Source organism: Aedes aegypti, chromosome 2, assembly GCF_002204515.2.
Source record: "Aedes aegypti strain LVP_AGWG chromosome 2, AaegL5.0 Primary Assembly, whole genome shotgun sequence".
NCBI classification, from domain to species: Eukaryota; Metazoa; Arthropoda; class Insecta; order Diptera; family Culicidae; genus Aedes; species Aedes aegypti.
In genome coordinates, this window is record NC_035108.1 from 384,387,677 (window position 1) to 384,414,984 (window position 27,308).

At 36.9% G+C, this 27,308-nt stretch overlaps 1 protein-coding gene across 2 annotated transcripts; it reads right to left on the reverse strand.

Moving 5' to 3' along the window:
- Positions 1-237: 237 nt before the first annotated feature.
- LOC5576032 (probable chitinase 10) lies at positions 238-26,845 on the reverse strand. Of its 2 annotated transcripts, XM_021846924.1 has the most exons (11): positions 26,782-26,837; positions 26,592-26,688; positions 8,009-8,056; positions 7,732-7,940; positions 7,133-7,671; positions 4,169-7,071; positions 3,927-4,112; positions 3,579-3,858; positions 2,515-3,524; positions 1,847-2,457; positions 264-1,782 (listed from the first exon to the last, which is right to left on the reverse strand). In XM_021846924.1, exons 3-11 carry the CDS (start codon positions 8,033-8,035, stop codon positions 327-329), a joined length of 7,221 nt encoding a protein of 2,406 aa, XP_021702616.1. In that variant the 5' UTR covers positions 8,036-8,056; positions 26,592-26,688; positions 26,782-26,837; the 3' UTR covers positions 264-326. The 2 variants fall into 2 exon arrangements, with proteins under 2 accessions (XP_021702615.1, XP_021702616.1); XM_021846923.1 differs by having other exon boundaries at positions 238-1,782; positions 26,592-26,845.
- Between the last annotated feature and the right edge of the window lie 463 nt (positions 26,846-27,308).

Here is a 27,308-nt window from a genome sequence, read left to right on the forward strand (position 1 = left end):
TAATGCCAAACTTGTCAAATCTAGAATGTTTCTAGTCATTAATACTACAACTGTAGTTAAATAAACAGAATATATTTTCTTGAGTAGTGATGTTGACTATTGTTTTGGTAGAGTTAACAGATTAATGTAGTCGGTTGAAAATCGTTGGTGCAGTTCTTAACTTTACCATGGATTCAGTAGTTTCTACAATAAAATTCATTTCAGTGTAGGCATTCGAAGAAAATAAATATTATAATATTTTATTATCATAAATTTTTATTTCAGTTCTTTCCTTATAGCAGTAATCAAATACAATTTTGTAACTGCTCCACACTAAACTCAAAATTCTAGGTGCAGTTCTCTGGTCGTTTTGTGGTAATCCTTCCTAGTTCTTGGTTCATTGTTTTAAGCAATGGATGCCTACCGCAACCGCAACGACCTCTGAAATCATCTAAATCCAAGGCCCAAATCATGCCACCCCCAAGATTCATCTTTTTAACAAACTGTGATTTCCTACGAATCTCATCCACATCATCATACGATACCCATTGGTTTCCTCGCAGCGCATATGGTCCAATACGGCCCTCTGAATCTCGATACACGGCCCAACCGTTCTGATTGACTTTCTCGCAAATTTCATAGAATGCCAGGAATCCACCAGCACGAGTAAACTGACCGGCTTCACCCGGTCCGTATGACTTATCATTCAATCCATTTTTACCACTGTCAGCCAGTGAGAATGATTGTCCGTACAAAGGCATACCCATAACTAGCTTTCTTGATGGAGCTCCCTTTTCGATCCAATAATTGATGGAGAAGTTAGCATTGAAGTAATCGTATGTATCACCAGGATAATAGTACAGCGGAGCAACGTGTCCTGTTTGTTTATCCCAATGCCCATGGAAATCGTAAGTCATGACCGCAATCCAGTCGAAATATTCCGCTAAAACTGGAACGTCGTATCCAGCATCGATAACCATTTTACTAGGCGACACGGCTGCCGATAACAACCATTTTCTGGGACGGAATTCTATAGCTAACTCCTTAACAAGCTCTGCAAAACCTTCTTTTTCATCGGGGAAACCTTTCTTGCAATCCACCTGCCAACACACAGGATATTCCCAATCCAGATCTAAACCGTCAAAGTTGTATTTTTCTATGAACTCGACGGCATGCTTAACAAATGCGCGCCTCGCAGAAGAGCTTCTTACAAGTTTACTATACTTATCTCCAAGTGAATCATTCCATCCACCCAGAGCTAAGGTTACCTTCGTGCCCTTACGTTTATGCTCTACTACTCGTTCATAGAACTGGTTATCAATATCGGCCCACGAATCATGTGTCTTAATTGTCAATGATTCACGATCGAGAACTGCGAAGCCATAAACTATGTGCGTACAGAGATTCGAATCGATGTCATCCGGAGTATACTTTCCATCACCTTGTCTATACCACGCCCAATTGGTGAAGTAGCATACGACCTTGAAGTCGTTATTACCCGTTGTTTGGACGTCTGTATGTTCCAAAGGAGGTCTGGTTGGTCGTTTGCTTGTTGTATCCGGAGACCACCAAACCATGCTGGACGATTCGGGTGACCACCATGATGTGGTTGACTCCGGCTTCCACGCTGTGGTAGTTCTTACGGTAGTTCGCTTCGGTGGACGAGTAGTGGTTGTTGTCCGTTGGGTTGAAGGATACGACGGTTTTTTGGTTGTTGTTACAGTATCCGTCTGCTTATTGCGACAGTTGGTGCTTTGAGGCCAATCGCAGTGATCAACACTCCAGTAGAGGCCACCGGGGCATCTGAAAATAATACAGTTCATTCAATGTTCAGTATAGGTTTGTCATGAGGAATAGAAGAACTTACTTTTGTTCATACAGCTTGCCGTATTGACAGATGTAATATTTGTTGCAATCAGTTGGATGGGGAACAAAAAGTCGTCCATCAGTACAGGTTGGTTCGTCTACTTCATTAGCAATTTCTTGATAACTTGGAACGTTTGTGGTGGTATAAGTAGGTCTAGCGGATGTTCTTCGTCTTGTCGTAGTTGTCGGACGTCTAGTGGTGGTGGTAGTAGTTGTCATTGTAGTGCGTCTTGTCGATGTAGTGGTAGATGGTCTTCTAGTTGTTTCGGGAGTAGTACTTGTAGGAGGCCGAGTTGGTCGTGGTTCTTCACGTTGGGGTTCCTTTTCTAGTACACATCTTGGTCCGGGTCCTGGATAGTTTCGCAGTACACGATTGATAGTCCTCAGTAGTGGATATTCTTCACAGTCGCATAAATTACGGAAATCATCAAGATCGAGAGCCCAGATCATTGCACCACCGAGTCCCATTGCTTTTACGTATTCGCTTTTATGCCTAATCATGTATTGGTCATCAAAGGATACCCATTGATCTCCTTTGTATGCATAAGGACCCATTCGTCCTTTCCTATCTCGAGCCACGGTCCACTTCTTGTTTCGAATATTGGCACAAATCTAGAACAGATAGATTTTTTTTAAGTTATGCAGTATTGAATGTTAAAATCAACTTACCTCGTAGTATGAAAGGAACCCTCTGGCTCGAGTTGACTCTCCTGCTTCACCTCCACCATATGTCTTTGCATTTAAACCATGCTCTTTATTATCAGCCAACGAAAATGATTGGCCATACATTGGCATTCCCATAACAAGTTTTCGTGGATCAGCGCCCTTCTCTATCCAGTAGTGAATAGTGAAATTTGCATTGAAGGTCTTATCGAAATCATCTGGATGTTCGTACATTGGCGCCACGTGTCCAGTCTTTTTATCCCACTGACCATGATAATCATAAGCCATTACAGCGATCCAGTCCATGTAATCGGAAAGCGTTACTACATCGTAACCTTCATCAACAACTTTCTTACTCGGAGACACCGCGGATGACAAGAGTAGCCCTTTAGGTTTGAATGCTTGAGAAAGCTCTACGACGAGGCTAGCAAATCCTTCTTTCTCATCCGAAAAACCCTTTTTACAGTCAACCTGCCAGCATACCGGGTATTCCCAGTCCAGATCCAGTCCATCGAAACCGTACTTTTCGATAAAGGCTACTACATCCGCTATGAATTTTTGCCGAGCAGCAGCACTTCGAACCAGTCTACTGTATTTGTCCCCAGCAGAGTCATTCCATCCACCGATAGCAACCGTTACTTTCTTCCCCTTCTTTTTGTATTCAACAACTCGCTCATAAAACCGATTATCTATATCTGCCCACGAATCATGCGGTTTGATTACCAATCGATCCCGATCTAATACCGCGAATCCATAAACTATGTGAGTGCATAAATCAGCATCGATGTCTTCCGGTAGATATTTTCCATTGCCCTGACGATACCAAGCCCAGTTGGTGAAATAGCATACGACTTTGTAGTCAACGTCGGATTCAATGGCGTTTTCGTCTTGGTTTGATGTTTCCTTATTGATGACTTCAGCCGACACTTCTAAATTCCCTGGATGGGTTTCAACGCTATTAGTGCCGATCGTTTCATGATTTTCATCTTCTTTGCTTGGCTCGGCAACTGTTGAAGCTAAGATAAATGTACGTGAAGCTTTGACTCTTTATTTAGAGATACAATACTTACGAATAGTCTCCACTCCATTGGGAGCATCCTTCAGTCCTTCTCGGATGGCGGTTAGCAGAGGGTGATGTCCGTGACCACAGCGATTCTTAAAATCATCTAAATCAAGAGCCCAAATCATACCACCTCCTAGGTTCATGGCTCGGATAAACTGAACTTTACGTAGTAGAGCCTCCTTGTCATCGAATGACACCCATTGATTTCCTTTGTATGCATATGGGCCCATACGCTTCAAATCATCCTGAACTACTGTCCAACCCTTGTTCTGTATACGATCACAAATCTGTTGAAAGTATGTACAATTAGTTTTTATACCTTGTCAATAAAACAATTATGAAACAATTTACCAACCTCGTAATAGGCAAGGAATCCGGCAGCTCGAGTGAACTCTCCAGCTTGTCCAGCTCCAGGGGCCTTCGCATTTAGTCCATTATTTTTCTGATCAGCGAGCGTAAACGATTGGCCATATAAAGGCATGCCCATAACTAGCTTTCTCGATGGAGCTCCGAGTTCAATCCAATAGTTTATTGAGTAGTTCTTCAATTGATAAAAGTTAGTTCAGTATAATACAAATCAACGCCTTAGATACGTACCGCATTGAAGAAGTCGATCTCATCCTCCGGATGGTAGTACAGTGGAGCAACATGGCCAGTTTTCTTATCCCATTGACCATGGAAATCATACGTCATTACAGCGATCCAATCGAAGTACCTAGACAAAGTGGGGATATCATACCCAGCGTCGATCACCGTCTTACTAGGCGACACCGCTGCTGACAGTAACCAACCACGTGGCTTGAATGCCGCTGACAGTTCCCGTACCAAACTTGCGAAACCTTCCTTCTCATCGGCGAAACCCTTCTTACAATCTACCTGCCAGCAAACGGGGTATTCCCAATCCAGATCCAAACCATCGAAGCCATACTTTTCAAGGAAACCTATTACGTGTTCAATAAACTTGGCGCGAGCTGCAGCGCTTCGAACCAATCGGCTATACTTATCACCAGCCGAATCATTCCATCCACCGATTGCCAACGTCACCTTCACTCCCTTATTTTTGGCCTCGACTACACGTGTATAGAAATTGTTATCTATATCAGCCCATGAATCATGGGTTTTAATTGTCAACGATGAGTAGTCCAGGACAGCAAATCCATAAACAATATGGGTGCATAGATCGGTTCTAATATGATCAGGTGTATATTTTCCGTATCCTTTTCGATACCAGGCCCAGTTTGTGAAATAGCAAACCATCTTGTAATATCCGGATAATGGTTCGAGGATAGGCACTGGAGTCGTCGTTGTCGTTGTAGTAGTTGTTGTAGTCGTGGTAGAAGGTTTATTATACGGGCCATCAATGTCCTGACCTTCTTCTACCACCGATTCACTTCCCTCCTCAGAACTGTTTTCGGTACTCGCCAACTGCGTGCATTTGGCATTTGCCGGCCAATCACAGATCATTCGAATTTGATTCCAGTGGAGTCCATCAGCACAGCTGGCCGCTTCAAGACGACCCCAGTTACAAATCAAGTACTGAGAACAATCTCCTGGATACGGGACATGGGTGTGGCCGTCGCAAGGGTCATCTTCTGATAAAACTTTCAAAGCTGCTAGCTTTGAGTTCTTGGTTAACAGTTTGTAATACTGCGCCCGGCTAACACAATTTACGTTATCCTCCCAATCACAACTCTTCTCTTCCTCATTCCAGAATAGGCCGGGACCGCACTGTTGAGCGATCTTCTTCTCATTAACGCAGATATAGAAGCTATCGCAGCTCTTATGAGGATAGTATTCTCCATTGATACACTTGTCGACTGGTCGTTGCACAGGTTTCTTGGTTGTGGTCACCGGCTTTTTGGATGGTCGCGTGGCTTTAGGAGGAGTGGTTTCTACATGTGAAGCCGTAGTCCACCACCAGGGAGATTGGGTGGTATAAGCCGTGGTTGTAGTTCTTCTTCTTGTCGTAGTTGCTGGTGCCATAGTAGTGGTTGTAGGCAAGGCAGCAACTGGAGGTGGACCAGCTGTGTCCTTGGCACATTTTGCAGAAGCAGGCCAATCGCACAGATTTGCTACTTCATTCCAATGGAGACCACCTGCACAAAACTGTTGTTTGAACTCACCATAGACGCAACGATAATAAGAATTACAACTGTATGGATGGGCTTTGTATTGGTTCGGTTCGCATGGTTCTCCTTCCGTTAGTTCTGGTTGAACAAGTCCAGGAGCAGGAATGGTCGTACCGACAGTAGTTGGTGGAGGAGCATATGTTGTGGTGGTTGTAGTTGGTCTACGGGTTGTCGTACTTCTTGTAGTGCGTCTAGTTGTTGTGGTCGTTGGCATTTCTGTAGTTGTAGTCGTGGTTGTGGTAGTTCTACGAGTAGTTGTAGTTGTGGTCATCCTCGAGGTTGTAGGTTCCTGCCAGGATGGCCATGTGGTTGCAGAAGTAGTCGCGATTCCACCACCTCCGGTATCAACGCTAACCGTCATTTCAGCAGGAGGTGGAGTTACTGGTTGCACTGGACGAGAGCAGTCAATTACTGTTGGCTGAGGGGTCTTCAACCGACCGAGTGCTCGATTAATGGCGCTCAGTACAGGATATCTTTCTTCACAACACTTGTTCTGGAAGTCGTCTAGATCGATTGTCCATGCAGCTATTCCACCGTAACCAGATTTCATGACATATCTAGCCTTTGCCGTCGCCGAAACTGGGTCATCATATCCTACCCATTGATCCTTCCAGGTTGCATATGGTCCAGACATAGAAGAATCACGTCCAACCGACCACTTTTGCTTGCGAACTCGGTGACAAACTTCATAATATGCCAACATTCCTGGCTGTCTGGTATCTTCTCCTGCATTACCTGGGCCGGATGCTTGCGTTCCAATACCAGGTATTTCACTCTTGTCTCTACTACGGGTCAACATAAAAGTTTGACCGTACATAGGAACTCCCATTATTAGTTTTTCCCTACGAGCACCCATTTTCGTAAGCAATTGCATAGTATAGTCGACATTATACTGTGGGTACTTATCGCCTGCATTGCCATACAAAGGACTCACGTGTCCCGTTTGCGTTTCCCATGAGCCGTGATAATCGTATGTCATTACAGTCATGAAATCAACCACGTTGGATAGTTGAGCTAGTTCGTAGGCCTCTGTGATTACTTCTTTGTATCCCGAAATACTCATAGTGACTAAAAGGTTTTCTCTGGAAAACTCCCGCTGCATTTCCATCATGAGTTTAGATAAATTTGGTCTATCACTGGAAGATCCTTTGGAGCAATCGCTCTGCCAGCACACCGGATAGTTCCAATCAAAATGCAAACCAGAGAATCCATGCGTCTTGAGGAAAACTATGGCATTGCTTATGAAGTTTCTACGGTTTGTGGGCGAACCAACCATCGAAGAATACTTATTCCCAACCGAATCAGTCCATCCACCGATTCCCAGCAGGACTGGAACGGACCCACTGGAACTTATGGTTCTTGCATATAGATCTGAAATTAGAATGGATATTGTAATAATGATATTGATCAGTGAGTAGCACGTATAGATTACTGTTTTCGATATCTGCCCACGAGTCAAACTCCTTCATCATCAAGCTCAATGGATCCAGGGTGGCAAATGAGTAGATAATATGCGTGCATAGCTTGTTATCGATATGCTCAGGAACAAACTGTGCATCGTTCTTTCGATAGAAAGCCCAGTTGGTGATATGGCAGATAACTTTGTAGTCACCTGAGCTTTGCTTCAGGCTTTCAACTTTTTGTAATTTTTCGTATTGATTGTACTGATTGTATTCAAGCGTGGGAAGTTGTTTCAATGTGTTGATATCTACCAGTTGCTGATATGGAGATCCGTATCTGAACGGTTGTGGATTTTTCGTATCATATTGCATGGGAAATGAATAGGCAGCATATTTATTCTGGAATATGGGACTTTGCGGAGCCCGATAGTCGATGGTTTCTGCTGATTCAACTCGTTGCTGTTCCGAGGTGATGACTGATTTTACTTCACTGACTACATCTTCGATTGCATTATCCATGTCTACGATACGGAACTCAACTGCATCTCGCAGAGGCAGACGTTCATCGACCCTGGAACAAGGAATAATGTAAGTACATTGATAGTATAACCGCGGTATCTGAATGACTCACAGATTGACTGGTGCACTCTCTACAGCATTTCGTAGTGGGAGAGATTTTGTTCCAAAGACATCATCCACCGTGTAGGCTGCGGTTTTTTCATACACATGCGGAGGGATTGATTCAACGCTGTCGCGAAGAAAGGTTGTGGCTTCCGGCTGAACATTCCTGTACGCGCTCGAGCTAGACGATGCCCAGCAGACAGCAAGGACAACAAGTGGCTGCGAATAGATTGATTGACTGTACGTGAGAATGGTTCTTAATTTGAACATAGAACAAAAGAACCTACCGGACTGAAAAACCTTCGTTTAGTCATTCTGTCCACTGGTCATTTAAACTGAAATAAAAAATGATGATATTATGCATTCATATGGCTTGGTTCAGACAGGGATTTGGAGATTCATGAATAAGTAAATGGCCCGAGAAAAATAAAAATAATTGCACTGATTATTTTGTAAGCAAAAAACAGTCAGAATAATCTGTTCTTGAACTTGAAGTCAGGTCCAGTACAAAAGCAAAACATATAGGCATCCATTCAACCTCAAACCCGTAGGCGCAAAATCTTCAAGCACGTGCTCAAGTTGAGAGTATCTCGAAACCAGTTTAATTCACGGACACGGGAGACCCAACAACAAGTGTGTGATTCATTCGTTGATGGAAGTTTTGTATAGAAACACGAGAAGAAGCAGACAAAAAAGCTCTATGCTCAGCATCAAGTTCGACGCGCTTACAACCGGTACCGCTATGCCGTAATCGTAGAAAAGAATGAAGCCCAGACACACCTCCAACTTGCGCCGTTCGTTGAATGGATTTGAATAATCATTCGTTCTTAACTGCTGTTTCGTTGGCTACGTATAGAGAGCACCGTTTTGTCGTGTTCTAGTGGGTCACTGGGTGGTTTATGTTAACGATTCGATGTGCATCAGTTTAGAAATGTATTGCATTCATAATGCGATACAGACAGTTGCCTGATAAACCGTTGAACTGAACTCGCAGCTATTCAGTAAGACTATCCTGAGGACGACGAGCAAGAATCAATTATACGATTCAAATGTAAAAATGGTAAATTAGCAAATAAAATCTCTTAGTTAATCACTATGAAAGCGATCATAAGACTAAACTAAGCTTAAAAAGTAGGTTCTGTCCTAGTAGAGATGTAGAATCAGAAAAAAAGAATGCTCAGAACTAGAAGAAGGCAGACCTTAACATCAAATTACACGTGATATGAGTTACCTAGTACTCGAATAATCATCGTGGTCCTTACATCTTCGCAAAATGTAATTAAAAATATCTCATATACAATTGAAGAACTAAAATAATGATAGATAGTAACTTGTAAGCCTGTCCGAAAAGCAAATCAAATATCGATTAGTTGATAGTCCTTCAGCCTGATTAAAGTTTTCACGACACCACCACGCCTAAAACGAATGAAACCACATACAATGCATGTTCCAGTTCTTCTCGATCTGCCATAAGCTGACTAAATCAAATAAATTAAAACGAGTTTGAAGTGTGGTTACAAATCTTGTTGGCTGCTTTAATTAAAATTTGCAGGGTTGCTTATCGATTTGGGAAAATATTAAATTGAACGTAAACCTGTTCTCGTTCTCATTCATTATTCGTTGGTGACTCAAGATTACCAACATTACGCCTACCGTTTTGTCTCAAATTTCGAACAGATCAATTAATTTGTAAAATTGTTCATTTGAATACAATTTCTTCGTGCTGTTAGGCATTTGAAGCAAGGTGTCCGGGATACGAGACAGAATGATCACAGTGTTTGGCATTTAAATTAAAATGTTGTTGCATGTTTTCAAGTAAAACTAACACTAAAATAAATTAAATCAACATTATTATTGGCACACCCAGTAGCTTACAGTTAAGTTTTGCGAAGGAATTGGGATTTTCACAAATAACAGTTTATTCATGCTTATCAGATGCATTTGATGCATTTTCTCAGATATGACTGAGAGGCAGCAGCCCTTCATTTTTGGTTTTATAATACAATAATTGGATTTTATTTTCACGGTCTTTAGCCTCGATGTAGCTTGAAAGTTTCAGATCAGACTACATGCTCATATATCTGTTAATTCACTTTTTTCTAGAAACTTAGGTATCAAAACATGAAAGAAACTTCAATTTAGTTTTCTCAAAATATTTAAAAAATACATCCAAAATTACGAAATCTTTCAGAAATAGACATAAAAGTTGAGATTACTCTGCCTTTCAAATACCTTTTGCACAAGTTGATAGGTAACTCTTAATTGTACTGCCCATGTTTGCAAGGATGACGTTAGCGATACTGACGTTTTCGGAACATTGTTGTCATTTGAACGACAAACAACGAAAATTTTAAACTTTTTTACACACGGATATCTAGATTAGGGTTAGAACAAACGTACTATAGATATCAAATCATAGTATCTGCAAACACACGCTAAATAATGTAGTTAGAATGCTGAAATTGACAATGGCGCTTACGTAGACCTTGAGAACGTGGATAGTTTAGTATTTTTTTATGGGAAGAAGGTAGAATTGTGGTGAAAATCACTCTCAAAACGATATGTTTGAGTGCTACCAATTAATAAATGATATGTGTGATATTGATATTAGATCGGAATCAAATAAAGTACTGGGTATGCATTGGTCGGCAAAGTTGTTCAGTAGCTCAAGAGCTATCATTATTAGAGCCAAAAAATTCGAGATTTTGGCACAAGGCGGCACTAGTGCGCATGTAATTGTTTTGCGGATATCTCAAGAATCTGACCACTTAGAAAGATGGCGTCTTGGGCAAAGTTGTTCAATAAGCCAAGGGGAATCATGGATCAAGCCAGTTGATTCTAAATTTTATTTCCAGGTGACGCCAATGAGCATGAAACATTTGTTGTGCAAATATCTTAGCAGCACGAGTTACTAAACAACTTTGCCGAAGACATCATCTTTCTAAATGGTCAGGATCTTGAAATATCCACAAAAAAAGTTTCATGCCCACAAGCACCAGCTTCTGAGATTGTGCAAAACAAAAGGAAAAGTATCATGCATACTAGTGCCACCTAGCGATCGAATTCCGAATTAAATGAGGTACCACCAGATAGAGCTCCACTTCCAGAACAACTTTACTGAAGACCCCATGTTTCGAAATTATTTAGATTTTAAGATATAGGTGTCCATTTCAATTTGTAGTCCGCTCGAACCTTATATAGTGCATTCATTATTATGCGACTTCTATGTACAATTGTTGATTTTACCGCATCATAAAACACCATACTGTAAACAAAAACTGTTGAGTATTCTTCTTAAGAAGATTGTTAAGGAATACATTTTGGTTTGGTGTCGATAGATGTCTTTGTTGAAAAATGATCACAGCTGTTGTACGCTTCTTATGCTTGTACATAAGAAGCCTTCTAAACAAATTTATTTATTTTTGGAGCAACAATTTTCCAGATATCATAAAAACAATTTTCATTTTAGAGAAAAATATTTTAAATTTAAAGGAAACTGAAACAGGTAGAATTTTTAGGTTTAATGTACGTCATATGATGGAAGTACTTATGTAGTATTCATATGAAAAACAACCTACGTCTTCATAGAGTTGCTTATTCAGACCAACGCCATATTTAAAGCCCAATAGAGAAAAATGCGTTATTTTCAGAAGATCTCAAAATTCGCCTATCGTTGGGAACATTAAATTCAGATACTTATGATATGAATTCCAGAATTCACAGCTTCCCGAATTTATATCATAAGTATCTGTAATTAATGTTCCCAACGTTACACAATTAAAGTACCTGCCACTGAATTGAACTCACGATCTCTGCATCCACAAGTCTCGACACTGTCCTTGCTACCACCACAGTATTTATCGAGAGACAAAGAAAACACACCGTTTTGCAGGGAAAGTTTGCAGGGATTCATCCACCTACAAACGTAAAATCGGGTGTAATTGATCAGAGGGGCGAAATTGATCATCGTATCACACGATTTTATTTATTCGTAATGGAGCACAAATATCAATGTGAGCTGCAGTAAATGAACGTCATTCGTCGTGACTATTGTCGAATTGTGTGTTGTGAAGTTTTTTGCGTTGAAGAATGTGTATTACTATGAAAATGATGTAAAATTTTAAAATCATGCACGGTGCAGTATTGACAAACACCTATGAACTTCTATTTCTAAGCAAGGATCTGAACATGGTATAAACCTAAAAGTGTTTGAGGATGCTTCAGATATACCCCTAAACCAGATTTCATTACCAAAACACGTACCAATTAGCTCATATGGTTTAAATAATTGAATTTCTGTTAGATATCACTCAATTCCGTAGGAAATTGCATACATTTAGGCGTTTTCCGCGTAATTCTTGAAATTTAACTGTTCGTTATTTATATAAATATTGCATTGTTAAGAATTTGACAAGCATATTTGGATTCAGAGAGCTCATATTTATCAGGTAGAGTTGTTTTTAAAACTAACAATAATGGCATTGACAAGTGATCAATTTCACCCCGAAATGAGATCCCCTGATTTTTTATTTTAGAGATATTTGTTAACACTAAAATGACATTTGTTGGAAAATATCGGTACATGAGTCGATGAGGATCACCTTCGTACTTGTTTTCCTGCATTTAGTTGTTTGGCATTGTTAACATTATAGAAATCATAAATTACAACCATAATTACGCTTTAGAAGTCATGTTATTTTCAAGATTCACACCAAAACTTTTCTTATATTCCTTGAAAATCTTGAAATATTTGTTCTCATATATCTTTAATAATCCTTCAATGAATTGATTTTGATAACTTATTTGGGTTGATGCCTTCAATAACTGCCTAAAGCCCTTGAAAATTCAGTTTTCTTGATCTTTTTTTCACCTGAAAATTCTTGACGAAATGCAACCCATACCGCCCGTAACTAATCAAAACTTGGTTCTGATATACCAGTGAGAACTCCATTAAGAGGTCTTCTTGAAATGCTTTTATAAATTCCATTTCTCTTCTGATAATAATACAGATTTTATACCACACCAGCAGTTCCAAACATAGTAAAAATACTCCAAGGATTTTTTGTATTAATTTGCGTTGATTAGTTCTAAGATATTATCAAAGAAATTCGTACAGAAATGCTATTTGGGCTTCTTAAAGTACTTTTCTTAATTCTTCAGGTTTGAGAAGAAAAGCTTAGGAATTTTCCCTATGTATCTTGGAATGTTCTTGAAATTACCCCATAAAAAGGTTTTAATAGATCTGACAAGAATTCCTCTAGAATTCAATTAGGGACTTTTCAAGAGTTTAATATAAGGACTGTTCATTTTACAAAGTGGACACCTTGTGCATGCGGTATCTTTTTAATTTATCAATGAAATTTCAATCGGTTCGACTAGTGTTGTACAATGTTGTGATAATGAAAATTCTCCAAAATAATTAAATTTCACACGAATATGGAACAACGATTAGAACGATTGATTTTTGGAGGTTATCAAAATCAATGATTGTTAGAAATTGGGTGGAAAATTCGACAATTTATATTTTTTATTTTCAAAAAAGGCTTGTTCTTCGAAAGCATCATCAATCAGAAGTCTGATGGAAAAATCAAGTTATTTTTGGAGCAACTGTTTTTCAGATATAATAAAATCATTTTTCCCTATATTTTTTAGAGAAAAATATTTTAAATTTGAAGGGTACTGATATGAGTAGAATTGTTTGGTTTAAAGTACGTCCTGATGGAAGTGGTACCGTAAAACGGGGTAACTTTGATAATGCGGGTAACTTTGATAATGCGAGACTCTCAACATACTAAACGAAATAACAAAGTTCCTGTTAATCTGTTAAGCAAAACGAATGCAAAAGTAAAGAGTATAAGCATGACACTTCATGTTAAAGCTATTTCCGTTGGGATCAAGTACATTTGAGGATTTATATGCATATATGGAAAATTTATAAGATTTTAGCAATTTTGAAATGCTCTCAAACAATCTGTTCTACGATCACTATTTGATGAAGTCATAATGAATTCGTCACTTATACTTGATAGTGTAGTTATAGTAGAACTCGAATTCGGTCTCAAAACTCTTAGCGAATACTATTTTTACAAACTGGGACCATTTTTGTAATCTAAGTCAGAAATTTCCATATATCGTTAAACGCCTAAAGATATGCAACGCCCTACAAATGTTCTGTAATTCATTCAATTTTGTTCGAGTGATGCTCCATTATCAAAGTTACCCCAAAACAGAAAACCGACTTTCGATTATATGAAAAATTATATATCCATAAGTGTAGAACTAGCCCTCGTGCGTTAAAATACACTCAAATAAAGTTTAAAAAAAAAAAAAAAAAAAAAAAAAAAATTATATATCCATTAAGAATAAATCTTTTGGAAATCTATCAACTGGAATCGATAGTTAGGATACCAGTACTAGTTTTAAAAATAAGAATTAAAATTCTTTGAAACAGCATGCATAAATATTCAAATTTTCTTCGAAAAAACTATCAAAGTTACCCCGTTTTACGGTAATAGAATTACTTGTTTATTCCCCACGTCACATTTGAAACACAATAAAAACACAATTGCTTTATTCTTAGAAGACCTTTCAAAGTACCGTAAAACGGGGTAACTTTGATAGTTTTTTCGAAGAAAATTTGAATATTTATGCATGCTGTTTCAAAGAATTTTAATTCTTATTTTTAAAACTAGTACTGGTATCCTAACTATCGATTCCAGTTGATAGATTTCCAAAAGATTTATTCTTAATGGATATATAATTTTTCATATAATCGAAAGTCGGTTTTCTCAAATAGTGATCGTAGAACAGATTGTTTGAGAGCATTTCAAAATTGCTAAAATCTTATAAATTTTCCATATATGCATATAAATCCTCAAATGTACTTGATCCCAACGGAAATAGCTTTAACATGAAGTGTCATGCTTATACTCTTTACTTTTGCATTCGTTTTGCTTAACAGATTAACAGGAACTTTGTTATTTCGTTTAGTATGTTGAGAGTCTCGCATTATCAAAGTTACCCCGTTTTACGGTACATTGACAATCATCAAAATTGGCAACACTGCTGTAATAAAATCGATTTCATTTTCTCATATTATTTTTATAATATGTTATTCTGAGATTAGCAATTGAAATATACGGAGAAGACCGTTTACAATTTGCTGTAGATCGATAAATATGCGTTTCTGATTTTATAAGTATGAGACTTTTTAATAAAACTACCATAAAGGGTAAAATTCATACTTAAGACTGTGGTTTAAATTTACGATTTAGCTCTCGTTTATACAAATATAGTTTCTTTAGTACCGTAAACTGGGGGGAAGTTGATCACTTTTGAGCGATTCTGTGTTATAATTCCTAGTGGGATGCATGTATTACCATCCAAATATTTTAAAACGTGTACTGGTTGAATGTTCAACGAATTATATAAACGAAATTTTGTCGAATTGTTATCGTAATAACAAAAACAATTTTTGGAGATCAAAAAGTGATGTTTTTGATTCCGGGGTGAAGGTGATCAATTACTGCGATAGGTTTCCTAAAATAAAGAAGTATGCTATTCATTAAATTTGGGGTCTCTGAATCTGAATCAAGACCTAAAAATCTTACAACTTATTGATAAATCGAGTAATTTTTTAATTGAAAGTTGTGAATTACAGATTACACTACATTAAACGCCTAAAGGTAGGCAATTTTCTTTGAAGTTAGCAGCCCTCTTGCAAAAAGATAATGTTTTCTCTAAAATAAGAATTTGTATCCTCAATACAAATTCGAAACTGGGTACACAAAACATATCTGGAATGTATGAAACAGTTTATTATAACTGTAGCTTTGTATAGCCGTGGAAAAAGTCGATTGTTTGGAGAAGAACCCTTCAACAGTTCATGAAACATTTCCTAAAAACTCTGTTTTTCCATGAAATAATTACGTTGAATGCCAAACCGTATTTATGAAAATCAAGAGTAGCTATCAGGTAATGCCACAACTCAGAAATTCTGATAATTGAAATCGTGGCATAGCTCTTATAACAGTCTATACATGTGGGTACGGGAATAATCAACTTATCCCCGCTGATCAACTACACCCCGAATTACGGTAATCCAAACTAGTTTTGAACACGTTTTTTACTTTTCTCTTTTGCTGGGAGTGAAAGGATGGTGTATCAGCAAATTTGGCCATATTACTCATTTATCGCTAAAGTTACCTAATGTCAGAGAATGGTTGAGTATAATTGATTTTTTCAAATCTATTCCATTTGTAGAATAGTAAAGGATACAAACATCCAGTTTGTTCATAAAAATAAAGATTTTTGTTTTGCGAAAAGTAATGTTAAACTTTGACGAACAGCTTTTCGTAGGAGTTTTTGAAAAAACTATTTAGCTCTTTAACCAAAAGCATTTTCTAAGATCTTATATTTTCTTAGCATTGCAGAATAATAGTTGAACGATGCACAGAAAATCGATTACGAATTTATCAATAAATAAAAAAGATATAGTATAAAAAAAGTGTTTATAAAATGAAAAATCCTTAGAAATTTTCCTTGGAGATAATTTAAGTATTTTTTTAAAGTTCCTCAAATGTCATATAAAGACTTCCGTAATTTATAAATTTCCAAGAGTTTCCAAAGTTTACCCAAAAGTACCTAAAGTTTAATGTTTCAATTTCCTTCATGTTATAAATACAACTAAATTTGTTCATTAGATAAAATCCTTTTCCAATATTTGAATGAATTCTAATGATTCCTTCGGGCTTCATTTTTATAATTTTAATTTATCTATGAATATCTCAAAGAACACTACCAAGAAAATTATCAAGAATACTTCTCGAATTTCATAAATTCCTTCAAGGGATATTCTTAGAAAAAATTCTGGATAAATCGTTGGAGGACTTCCTGAAAGAATTCCTGGAGTATTTAAACAAGAAATTCCGAAACTTTTGGATGGATTTTCCAAAAAATCTTGATTAAATGTGTATAGAAATTTCTGGATAAAACTTCGGATGAATCATTATGTTCAAAAGATACTTAAAGCTGATCCTTAGAAAAGAAGGTTGAAGTTTCTAAAGAAATCCACAAAGAAGTTTGTTTTCTTAACTTCTATAACAAAAATTGGTGAATCAAGAGTATTTATTGTTTCTTGGAGTAGTTTTCGGTATATATTGTTTTTTTTCTCAAAGTCATCCCTGGCATAACTGTTGGGAACAACCTTAGATGAATTCCATTAAACATCTTTCATAAAATTCCTCCAAAGAGATCAATGGAAGAATCCTGGAACGAAAAACAAAAATACTATTAGCAATGACTAAAGAAACATCTTCATGATATCCCAAGAAATGAACAAAACTGAAATTTAGAAGAAATTCTTGAAAAAGATTTGAATTGATTCCTGATACAAGCATAGACAGTACTCCTGAAACAATCCCTAAAGGAATTTAGATTGTTATTCTTAAAGTAATTCAGGAGGAGATTATACAAGGAATCTTGATATCGATATTGATATCGATAAATTGAACATATCATTGATTAAATTCTCAGAAAAATATATACAGGAATTAAAAGGGAGTAGCTTACGGAGGAATTTTCGCAATAAATGTTACTATAGAATTCATGAACTTATGTTTTGTGTGTTTGACGGTTTTATATAAAATACATAAATCGGAAGAAAAGCTAAAATCAAAATAAATAAAGTCATCATAATGTATCATAATTTCGAAAATTTTACAATATGGAATTTTTCAAACCGTTAAAGGACGAGCTACTCAGAAAAAAAAATGAACAAAGAAGGTTCTTCACTTCCACTTTATTAACTGGGAATGAAAAAAAAGATGAAAGTCCTTCATAGTACAAAATTTATGCAAAAAGGTGCAGAGAGTGTGCATACTGATCGTTTTTTGCGTAAAATTGATTGTCTCTAGGCATATCAAGTAAAGTGTATCAATTTTTGCATAAGTGCATGGAAAAAATGCAAAATGCCCAAAATCCACATATTATCTTTACATTTGGCAAAAATTGTCTATTCATGCGAAAAAGTTACAAAAATTACAAGGTTTTCCTTAGTTTTGCGAAATTTTTGTGAGGAATATATAGAGTGTATTTTTCTGCAAATGTCAGTTTATGGCTGATTCAAAGATTTTTTTTGACTTTATTTGTGTGAATTTTAACTCATCAGGCTAGTTCTTCACTCTGATTCAAAGAATGCCAGTAATAAAAGTATCGATTTTTTGTGATTTAGTCATCGAATTTTTGCCCCATCGGTGGAGCAAAAGATTGTTTAAGAAAATTTATTTTGAAACTATAACAGCAAATATTTTGACATAAATTTGTTTGGCAAAATTGAAGCCAATATGTTGAAGCTTCACTATGTGGTATTTATTTCTTTTAAACTTTTACAGTTCTCTATAAATATTGATTATTCCACTTAGGTCGAACTTTCGCCCCACCTTACCATATTTATTATTTAGTTTCTAGAATATCACGTTGTTGTAAATTAATCTAATAGGCCAGTCACTTCTTCTTCGTGGCATAACATACCCTGAGCCATAACATAGAGCCTGCATAGGTCAGCCACTCGTTTTGTTAATCTTAACATTTTTATGAGCCTTTTTAAGGCTTAGGTTCCTTGTTCAAAATAGGTAAATTTCTATTCGTGGTCATTACAGGTATACCTCGATTTAGTGGACATTTTGATTTAAAAATTGTCCATAAAATCGAATTGTACATAAAATCGAAGCAAAATTTTTATCTCACTTTTTGTTTTCCTTTCAGTTGAAACTTCATTAGAATGTATCATTATCGCCTAAAAACAAATTTTCGATAGTGTTCGGCTCAGTGTTTCAAGGTTGCCTTGATTAACAAATTTTTGATGAAATCAGTCCGTCATTGACGTAATGCATTCTAATATAAATTATGTATGTTTTTTTTTCATAATAATACTGTTAAAAACCCGACAAAAAATGCTTTCAATATGGTTTACTTAACTGTTTATTCAAAGGCTCAAGCACCATCACTCATAACGGAGCCGAACGCATTTGAAATTTTATTACAATTCCTTACACAGCATAACAAAAAAAAAACATTCTGTATGTCTCAGGGATCAAATCATGTGTTTTTTAGTAAATTTGGAATGGTCAACATAGTCAACATGACAAAAGTTATTATTGGATTGACAAACATATCAAACTGAGTGACAACCAGTGTCTGCATATTTTAATATACAATCAACAATGCTGATCCTCAGGAGGATCCGCTATCGTTGATTTCTTCTTTGTGTGAATGTTTTTTGACAATACATGTTCAAATAAAGGCATCACATTTCTGTTTGCTTACTCCAATGGTTTAAAATTCAGTCTAATTTTTTATATTCAATTCTTAATTCAGTACCTCTAGGTGAAATTGAATATTTCAATGACACCGACAGTGAGTGAAACTGAATGTGTGCGTGTGCTGCACTCACTCCCTTTCTCTTCGCAATCGCTCTCATAGTCAGATAGGCTTTGTGCTAGCGGAGTTTGTTTTTGTTCGTTTTCGCACTGGTCGGGAATCATTCGGCTGAATTTTTACGACACTGGTGACATGATTGTAGAACCAACAAACATTTCGGCTTGAATGCATCAAAAAAGTTTGCTAGCTCTGAGATGAAAACTGTTTGGTCGTGTTTGACCCAATTTTTGTTGATCGTACAATTTATTTCGTTGCGTGTATAATTTATCATACTTTTTAATTCATGTTACATAAAGAATAAGACTTAATCTTTCACTTTAAGTATCATTTGGCAAAAATCGCACGTAAAAATGTCAATTAAATCGTTCTCATCAAAATGCTTGCAGTATCCATACCAAATTCTTCGTTTCTTTTATATGGTAAGTTGTTGTAATATTTCTTAACATATCGTTTGAGCATCGGAAATATGAACTATATTTAAAATTATTTTGAACGCATACACTTTGAATTATGTAGTAAACTTAGCAAATAAATCGCCATACAAGTTGGTAAACTTGCGTGTAAGTTGATTGAAATCTCAAAAGCTAGACGAGCTATGTTATTTTTGTAACGGCAATAGATTAAGAAAAAAAATCGCTGTTTGAACGATGTAAGAGATAAAAATGTTTTAGGTAAGAATGGGTAATAATCTTTTCCTAGACATTCATTCTGCAAAATGACCTGTAACGAAATAAAGAGAAAGGATTTCGAAGGGAAACGAGACGATCGGCGTAACAACAATTATCTGGAGATATTTTAAAAATACACTGAGAATATTTTTCTAACTAAAGCAAACATTTCACAATGGTCAATTCTAGAGTGTCCATTTCCCGGCCATTTTGGTCGTCCCGGGTTTCGGGACAAAAATCTATGTTTATCCCGGGAAATCCCGGGATCCCGGGATTTATAAAATTTTCAATAAAACTAGCATTTCGGTTGAAATGGAAGTACAAATTTAACAATCAAATTTTTATTTTGATAAAATAATCAGATAATGTAACTTTTCAAAATAATATGTTTATTATAGCAAATTACATTTCAGATAAGACTTTCTTATTCTAATGAAGTAATCACATCAAATAACCATGACTAATTCCGGGTTTGCCATGGATTTTTTCAAATTCTCTATAACACTTATGAATGGAAGTATGATAAAAACTTAAGTCATAATTTTAAAGCAATTTGCTTCAAACTTTTGAAAAGTCATGACAACTTCAGAACAAAAGAAACGATCAAAGATCATTGAAGGTATTGTAGATCATGTTAACTGTTAATTATTGAAAATTATTGACTGAAATTTACTGCCGTGGATCGCAATTCAGTACCATCTGCATTTTGGTCAAAATTGAGTTGATATAAGTTTTTATTATATCTTCTAATGATCTTTCAGCTGCTCTTACGTGATTTCTCGTTTAGTAAAATGAAGGAAAAACACCAAGTCGAATTGACCCATAATGAAAAGTAAACGCATCCCACTGCAGATTTTTGCTAACTTTAACACAAAATTGAATCACTATTTGGTCATCTTTATATTTTTCTTGGAAAGGTAACGAAGCGAATAGCAATTTATGAATCTTTCATTGAGGCCGAAACATGTTCCCATCTCCTGGATTTTTTTGAATATTTTTATGGAAAACGAGATAGAAAATTTCTCAGTCAATTCTCTCAATGCCTACTTTTTACAGATGGTACTGACTAGCGATTTACGGCAGTTTAGGTGTACTTTCGTTTTTTTTTTATCTCAGCATAGTCTCATGAAAACGGCTAATGGTGAAAAGAAAAGCATTAAAACATTGCAACTAGACAAATAAAAATATATACTGGGTAAATTGATCTCTTCATGAAAATAAATACTCGTTTGTACTATTTTTCATTATGCTTTTCTACTTTATCAAATGAGGTTGATGGTGAGGAAAAATGTCATTGTTTTTCATTGAAATTTAGTGGTTTTCATCTAATTCTACGTACATTTCGGGAATCCCGGGATTCCCGGGATCTCAGAAATAAAATCCCGGGAAATGGGAAATCCCGAAATTTGTCAAATCCCGGGATTTTTTGTCCCGGGATGTCCCGGGATGGACACTCTAGTCAATTCATAATTATTTTATTCCTGGTTAATGTTTTTTTTATAAGAATATGTGCAAAACTTTTTCTTGTAGCAAAATTTCAGTCTTGTACACGACACTGAAGAAAGCCTCACAGTTGCGGTATAGTACAAAATTCTTTTTTTTTTATTTATTCAAAATTATGTTTTTGTTTTTTAATTTCATGGTGTTCCAGTATGACGAACTTTCTTAAAATATTACGAGTAATACATAAAAATAAAAATATATAAATTTTTGAAATAAAAAAAAAACTTCTGAATAAATCACTTTGAAATTATCTTTAAAAAATTAGAACGAAATCAATGAGGAGTTTTCAAGTTATTTTTGAAAAAGCTCTTGGAACTGTGGAAAACTTTAAAACTGAACATAAACATCCATTTTGAGTAATTCGTACACGTGTCATTGAAAAAAATGCTATTCGTCTGGAAAAATTCGTAGAAAAACTAATTGTTGTGCATCAAAACGAACCACTGGAATAATTTCAGCAGATTAGTCTAACAAATCCTGAAGAAAGATGCATAATCACTTGAATAATCTGTTGATAAATCCTTACTAGATTGTAAAACTTCTCCTTTTTCTAGTAAATTCTAAAAAAACTCTTGGATGCATCTCTGAGCAGCATGAAACCCACAAAAGAGAAATTCGAAATTTTGGTATTTTTGGAACAATCCTAAGAATACAATAGTAACCTTAATAATTACAATTCGCACTCATCACTACAGACTTAGTTGTAGCATTAAATTTGTGAATGGCAACATGTTAAAAGTTATCGTTTATTTACATGTCACGACCTTGGAGGGAGAAACCGATACAAAATTTCTGCACGTCATAGTGAGCCCAAATTCTGCGAACTGTCACTGTGAGCCGTGATCTTAAACAATGGACAAACATGATAAAAGCGCGTAATTGATCAAAACATATTTTTTTCATTTTATCAAAAGTGACAAAAATCGAATGAGAATCAATTCATATACATTCAAAAGTATTGTCACTAGGGCGTTTTTAATTCTGTTCAAATAAAAAGCATTGAAATACGCATCATTTCACTTTTTCAAATGAAAATGAAAATTGAATGCACAGAAAACTGTGGCCCTTTTACAATGTTTGTCCAGAAACGTCGGAGCTGCACAACAAATGAAAACTAGCGATTTTCACCAAGCCTGCCTTGATTGTCGTTGGCAAGCTGGAGTTATCTTGCAGTTTAGAAATAAGTTGTTCAATATTTCGTGTGTAGTATATGTGCCTCCCTCCCAGGTCACGGCTATACCTTCGCTGGTTGAGATGGGACAAACCCCAAATCAAATGTCTCGAAAGCCTAAAAACGGGCTGAGGAAGTCCTACTGGAGTCTTCTTATTTTCAAACACCTTCCATCTTTTAAACGCATTTATTTGGCATTTTGCAATGAAACAGGACCCAGCCCCTGTATAAGCATACCGTATACCCTTCACAGGTTTTAAGTTTACATAACGCATGTTTAGAATTGGATAAACATCAAAAAATTAAATATGAAATTTTAATGTCCATAAAATCGAGGTAAAATGTACATAAAATCGAAGTACATAAAATCGAGGGTCCACTAAATCGAGGTATACCTGTATTACGGTGATAAGTGGCCCAGATAGCCGTTGTGGTAAACACGCAGCTATTCAGCAAAACCAAGCCTGAGGGTCGTGGGTTTGAATCCCACCTGTCGATGATCTTTTCGTATAGAAAATTTTCTCGACTTTCCATGTCATAGAATATCTTTGGGCTTGCCATACGATATACAAATGGAAAAAAATCAATAAATTGGTGAAAAAAAACTCTTAGTAACTATAAAAGTGCTCACAAGAACACTAACTGAGAAGCGGACATAATGCTAAATAAACGATAATAGAAGTTTTAATTAAAAAACCCGTTCTGCTTTCACGGTACAGACTCGACTGTATGGTTAAATCAAATATGCTTTTCAGCTACACAGTCTATATTTTTAAAACGGTTTTATTATATGCCGGAAGTTTCGATACGGGAATTGTGTCTTCCTCAGGGGTTAAATATTTTTGTTGTTTGTAGTGCTATGCAGGGTTCTGAATTTTCGTATCAATGATGCTAAATCTACGATTTTTCGCACGTAAGGAGAATGCTTTTTTCGCTTCCTCACGTGAACATCTTTTATCGCTCACACTAATTTTCCCTGGAGCTACGATGGTGGATAACCGAAAATCACTCCACTCCGGGGATAATATATTTTTCACTCCATCATATTTTCGCTCACCAACTGCTCCCGAGAATTATCACTATTAGCTTAGCTTAGCTTAGCTTAGACTGACTACACATATCAATGGTTGCTATTCCGTGATTGGCCGAAGTTAGTGAAAATGCACAAAGAATCAACTAGAAGTTCGGCTGGGATTGGCCATAATCTTCTTCGGTGTGCATAATTCAGTGCTTCTATTTATACATGGTCAATAACGGCGCCGGCCACGTCCTTGCAGTCAGGTGGGATTGGGGGAAGGAATGTTAGTGTGTAACCTTTGCTATTTGGAGACCGTGTTTGCCTCTGCATCTCCACAAAGGTTACTGGGAGGGATGTTTGTTAATGGGGAGGATCGTTGGGTCACAGGATTCACTTTGATAAGCGATTAGACCATGATAAATAATTATTTGTGAGATATAAACATGCTTATATGTAAATATAATATTTTAATTTGATATGAACAATATCTATGTAGAGAAAAATTATGCCGACACTTGAGGTGACGAACCTTTCAAAGTTTGTTGAATAAAGTGAACCTTTCGCAAGTCTACACTTGTAGTGTCGAACCATTCAAAATTTTTTTTAATTACAAAAATAAAGGTAAAAAGAAAAAGGAGTTTTGAAAAATAAAAATTAGACATAAATAATTTATGAATCAGAGTTTATGTCGACACTCACAGTGACGAACCTTTCAAAGTTTGTTGAACAATCATATTTACGTCTCACCGTTGATTAAAGGTGCAGTCATACATATTTTATAGATTAGAAATAGTAGCATGAAACGAGCTCACCAATTGATCCGTCATCCTTGAGCAACAACAATACACTTTCAGCTTCACTCGTTTGCTCGGCTATATAAAAGCACTCCAAGAAAATAGGCGCGTGACCCGAGAGGGAAAACAACTAACGATTGCTCATGCTTTCTTGACGCACTGCCCAGGAGCAAGCGTCAACGTCGAAAGATCAAAAAGAACTCCCAACTGCTCCCGAGAATTATCACTATGTGGATAAACAAAAACTAGTGCCGGCGACGGGATTCGAACCTAGAACATTGCTAAAAACAATCGCGATGCGTGCACGCTAACCATACTACCACACCAACTTGACGAAAGTTGTGGTTAATTTGGTGCATAAAAGCAACTGCTGCTTGTGGCGATGCATACAGGACAAGTTCTCCATGGATCGGAGAAAGAGAAAACAAACTTTTCACTGCTGCGGATATGTGCAATATCTATTTTCGTTTTGTTTTGTGGACGGATAAAATCGCAAGGCAGCTAATCGCTGAAAATTGCTGTGAGGGATACATCCATTATCGTGAGAGTGAGTGAGAATTCGGAAGCATGGTGCTATGTATTGTCTTACTCTAACTATCAGGTCTGGATATTTAAGGATATTGACTTTGAAAACATTAATATTTTGTGAACACAGCTTTTACTAGCAATGGCACATTTTTACTTTTCTTTACTGGCCTCCGTTCGATTTTGACAACATGTAAAAAGTTTAAGAAGGAACAACTATGCTCTAAGACATACCGTTTTGAAAGTTTGCAACTATTTTTCGATACAATTTTTTCCCACCATTGGCAAACTTTGATTTAACAATTCTTCGTCATTGCAGAGCAAATATTTTTATTGAAATTTTCATTTCGGGGTAGTCTGCATCAATAGGCACCATACCTGAAATTTAAAATTTTGTAGTTGCTAGAAAGTACACGTGACATTTTTGAACTTATTTGACTCTGCAAGAATAAATTGTTTCTTTTCAAATTTGTAATTTCTTTTTTTAATTGGGGAAATTTTCAATAATTGATTCATCATCGCATAGGGTAAATCATTTCAATCTTTTTGAATATCATTCTTCCCTAATAACCTATCTATATTTATCCCAATCACACAAATTAATCACTGTCAATGTGCTTCAGTTTATTTATTCCTTCCACTCTTAGTGTCAATACACTGTGTGACAACGATTTGCGAACCTGAAACCAGTTATTCTTTGCGGCGAATCGTTCCATTAATCCTCACCGCACGAGATGCCATTCGGTCCAGCAAGAAAAGAGGATTTGCCAAACATGTCCCCGCAAAAGTTCAACAGAACGATAAAACCACAAATTTGAATTTATAATCATGCCTCCCAACTGCTTTCTCGATTGAAAGGTGAGATGTGTTCTTCTGAGGATTGGGGATTATTTCCTCTTCGGGTTGCTTTCTGCTGGCCGTTGTTGTCACTTAAATGGCAATGCAAAAAAAAAAGCACAACACAAACTATGTCACCAATGGCTAATAACGGTACAAATTCTGCGCTGCCTCAGGTTTATTAAAAATTCAGAGATTCTTTCACCAAACCAAGCAGCACATTATACGCCAATCCACCGCATACACTATCTGACACACTTTCTTCGAATGCGCCCCAAATTGCGAGAAACATAAAAATTCTTGTACATTTTGCGTATCGGCAAACACAGAGCAGAGCACACTGATCGTTAAACCTAATGCTGATTGATTGAGGTGTGTGTTTGAACTGTAGATACGAGTACGACGTTGACGACGAGTACTTCCTCAATATTTCGTAGTTCAAGTGCAGCGGCGACTAATCTTCACACTGAATCTCTCACGCAGCGCTCGTCGACCTGTTACAGACAACATTGATATGCGCTGAGCGTTGATGTTCTTCGTCCCTCAAACTAGCGATCAGCCGGCCAAACAATAGTGCACTAGGAAGGGACTTGTATGTTCTGCTCATACTCACAAATTCAGTTACACCAGGTTCAATCAATTTGAATAATTATTATGTTTTCTGAATAACAATTATCACGCGGCACAGTCACTTATCAGCTTGGATCTTCCAAAGCGAACCAGAAATTGCAGCCAATATTCCAAAAGCATACACAACTTGTCGTTAAAAGGCACACATTAAAATGGCATTGCACCGGCTACCACAAACTTCCACCTATAAGGTACCACCTTCTATCAGGTCAAACACTTTTCCTTAAAACAATGCATCACGTTTTGGGACAAATCGAGCTTCTAAGCGTGTCACACGATACTAACATTTTTATTTCACTGTAATCCAAAGTAGGTAATCCAGACGCTGGTCATTTCCTTTCCGCTTCCCCGCTGCTAATCGTTTGAATCGAATATTCCAGTTCTGCAATGATCCACTTGTAGAAATGAGCTGTATTTCAACAAAGGAAGGAACAGACACCACAACTGATCAATTGGCACTCTTAACGACACGCACTTTTCTTCGACTTCTGGTTCTCGCGACGGCGGACGATGACGATGGTAACGGGCAACGTAAGACTAATTCTTATTCATCCCGACAGGCCGCTTTTATACGCGAACGCTTCCCGGCTCAGACCAGACCACGGAAGAAACGGACGTAAGGACGGGTATGCACAGACGGATTGAGGCGGTCAGAAACCGCCAGTGAAGACACACCGCACCACAAGGGGACCTCGATTGGGTGACTAAACTTGTTCCTGCCGTCCCGTTCTTGGGCATGTGTTAGGGAGAGCTCGGGCATGCGGATTTTTTTTTTTATCTTATGTTCTTAAAAAATAAACTTGCGATTGATTCACTCATAAGTGGGTTGGGTACAGGAAGGGTTTCCTTAGGGAACGTGATTTGTTTAGGCTTATTTGGGCAGCTAGTGGTGTAAAGATACTGATCTGCTCATGTTTGCATGATCGACGTAACCACCAGCTCTTTCATTGCTGGGAAGATGCGTTTTTGTGTTCCCGGCTGCATTCTTGCATCTGTCAACAA

What these genes read in the sequence shown, in the direction of transcription:
- LOC5576032 (XM_021846923.1), bottom strand. Translation starts at nt 8,035, where the DNA reads ATGACTAAACGAAGGTTTTTCAGTCCG. An exon ending in AACGAAGGTTTTTCAGTCCG is followed by an intron (nt 7,941 to 8,008) that starts GTAGGTTCTTTT and finishes ATCTATTCGCAG; the next exon opens with CCACTTGTTGTCCTTGCTGT. An exon ending in GGCAAGCTGTATGAACAAAA is followed by an intron (nt 1,783 to 1,846) that starts GTAAGTTCTTCT and finishes TATTATTTTCAG; the next exon opens with ATGCCCCGGTGGCCTCTACT.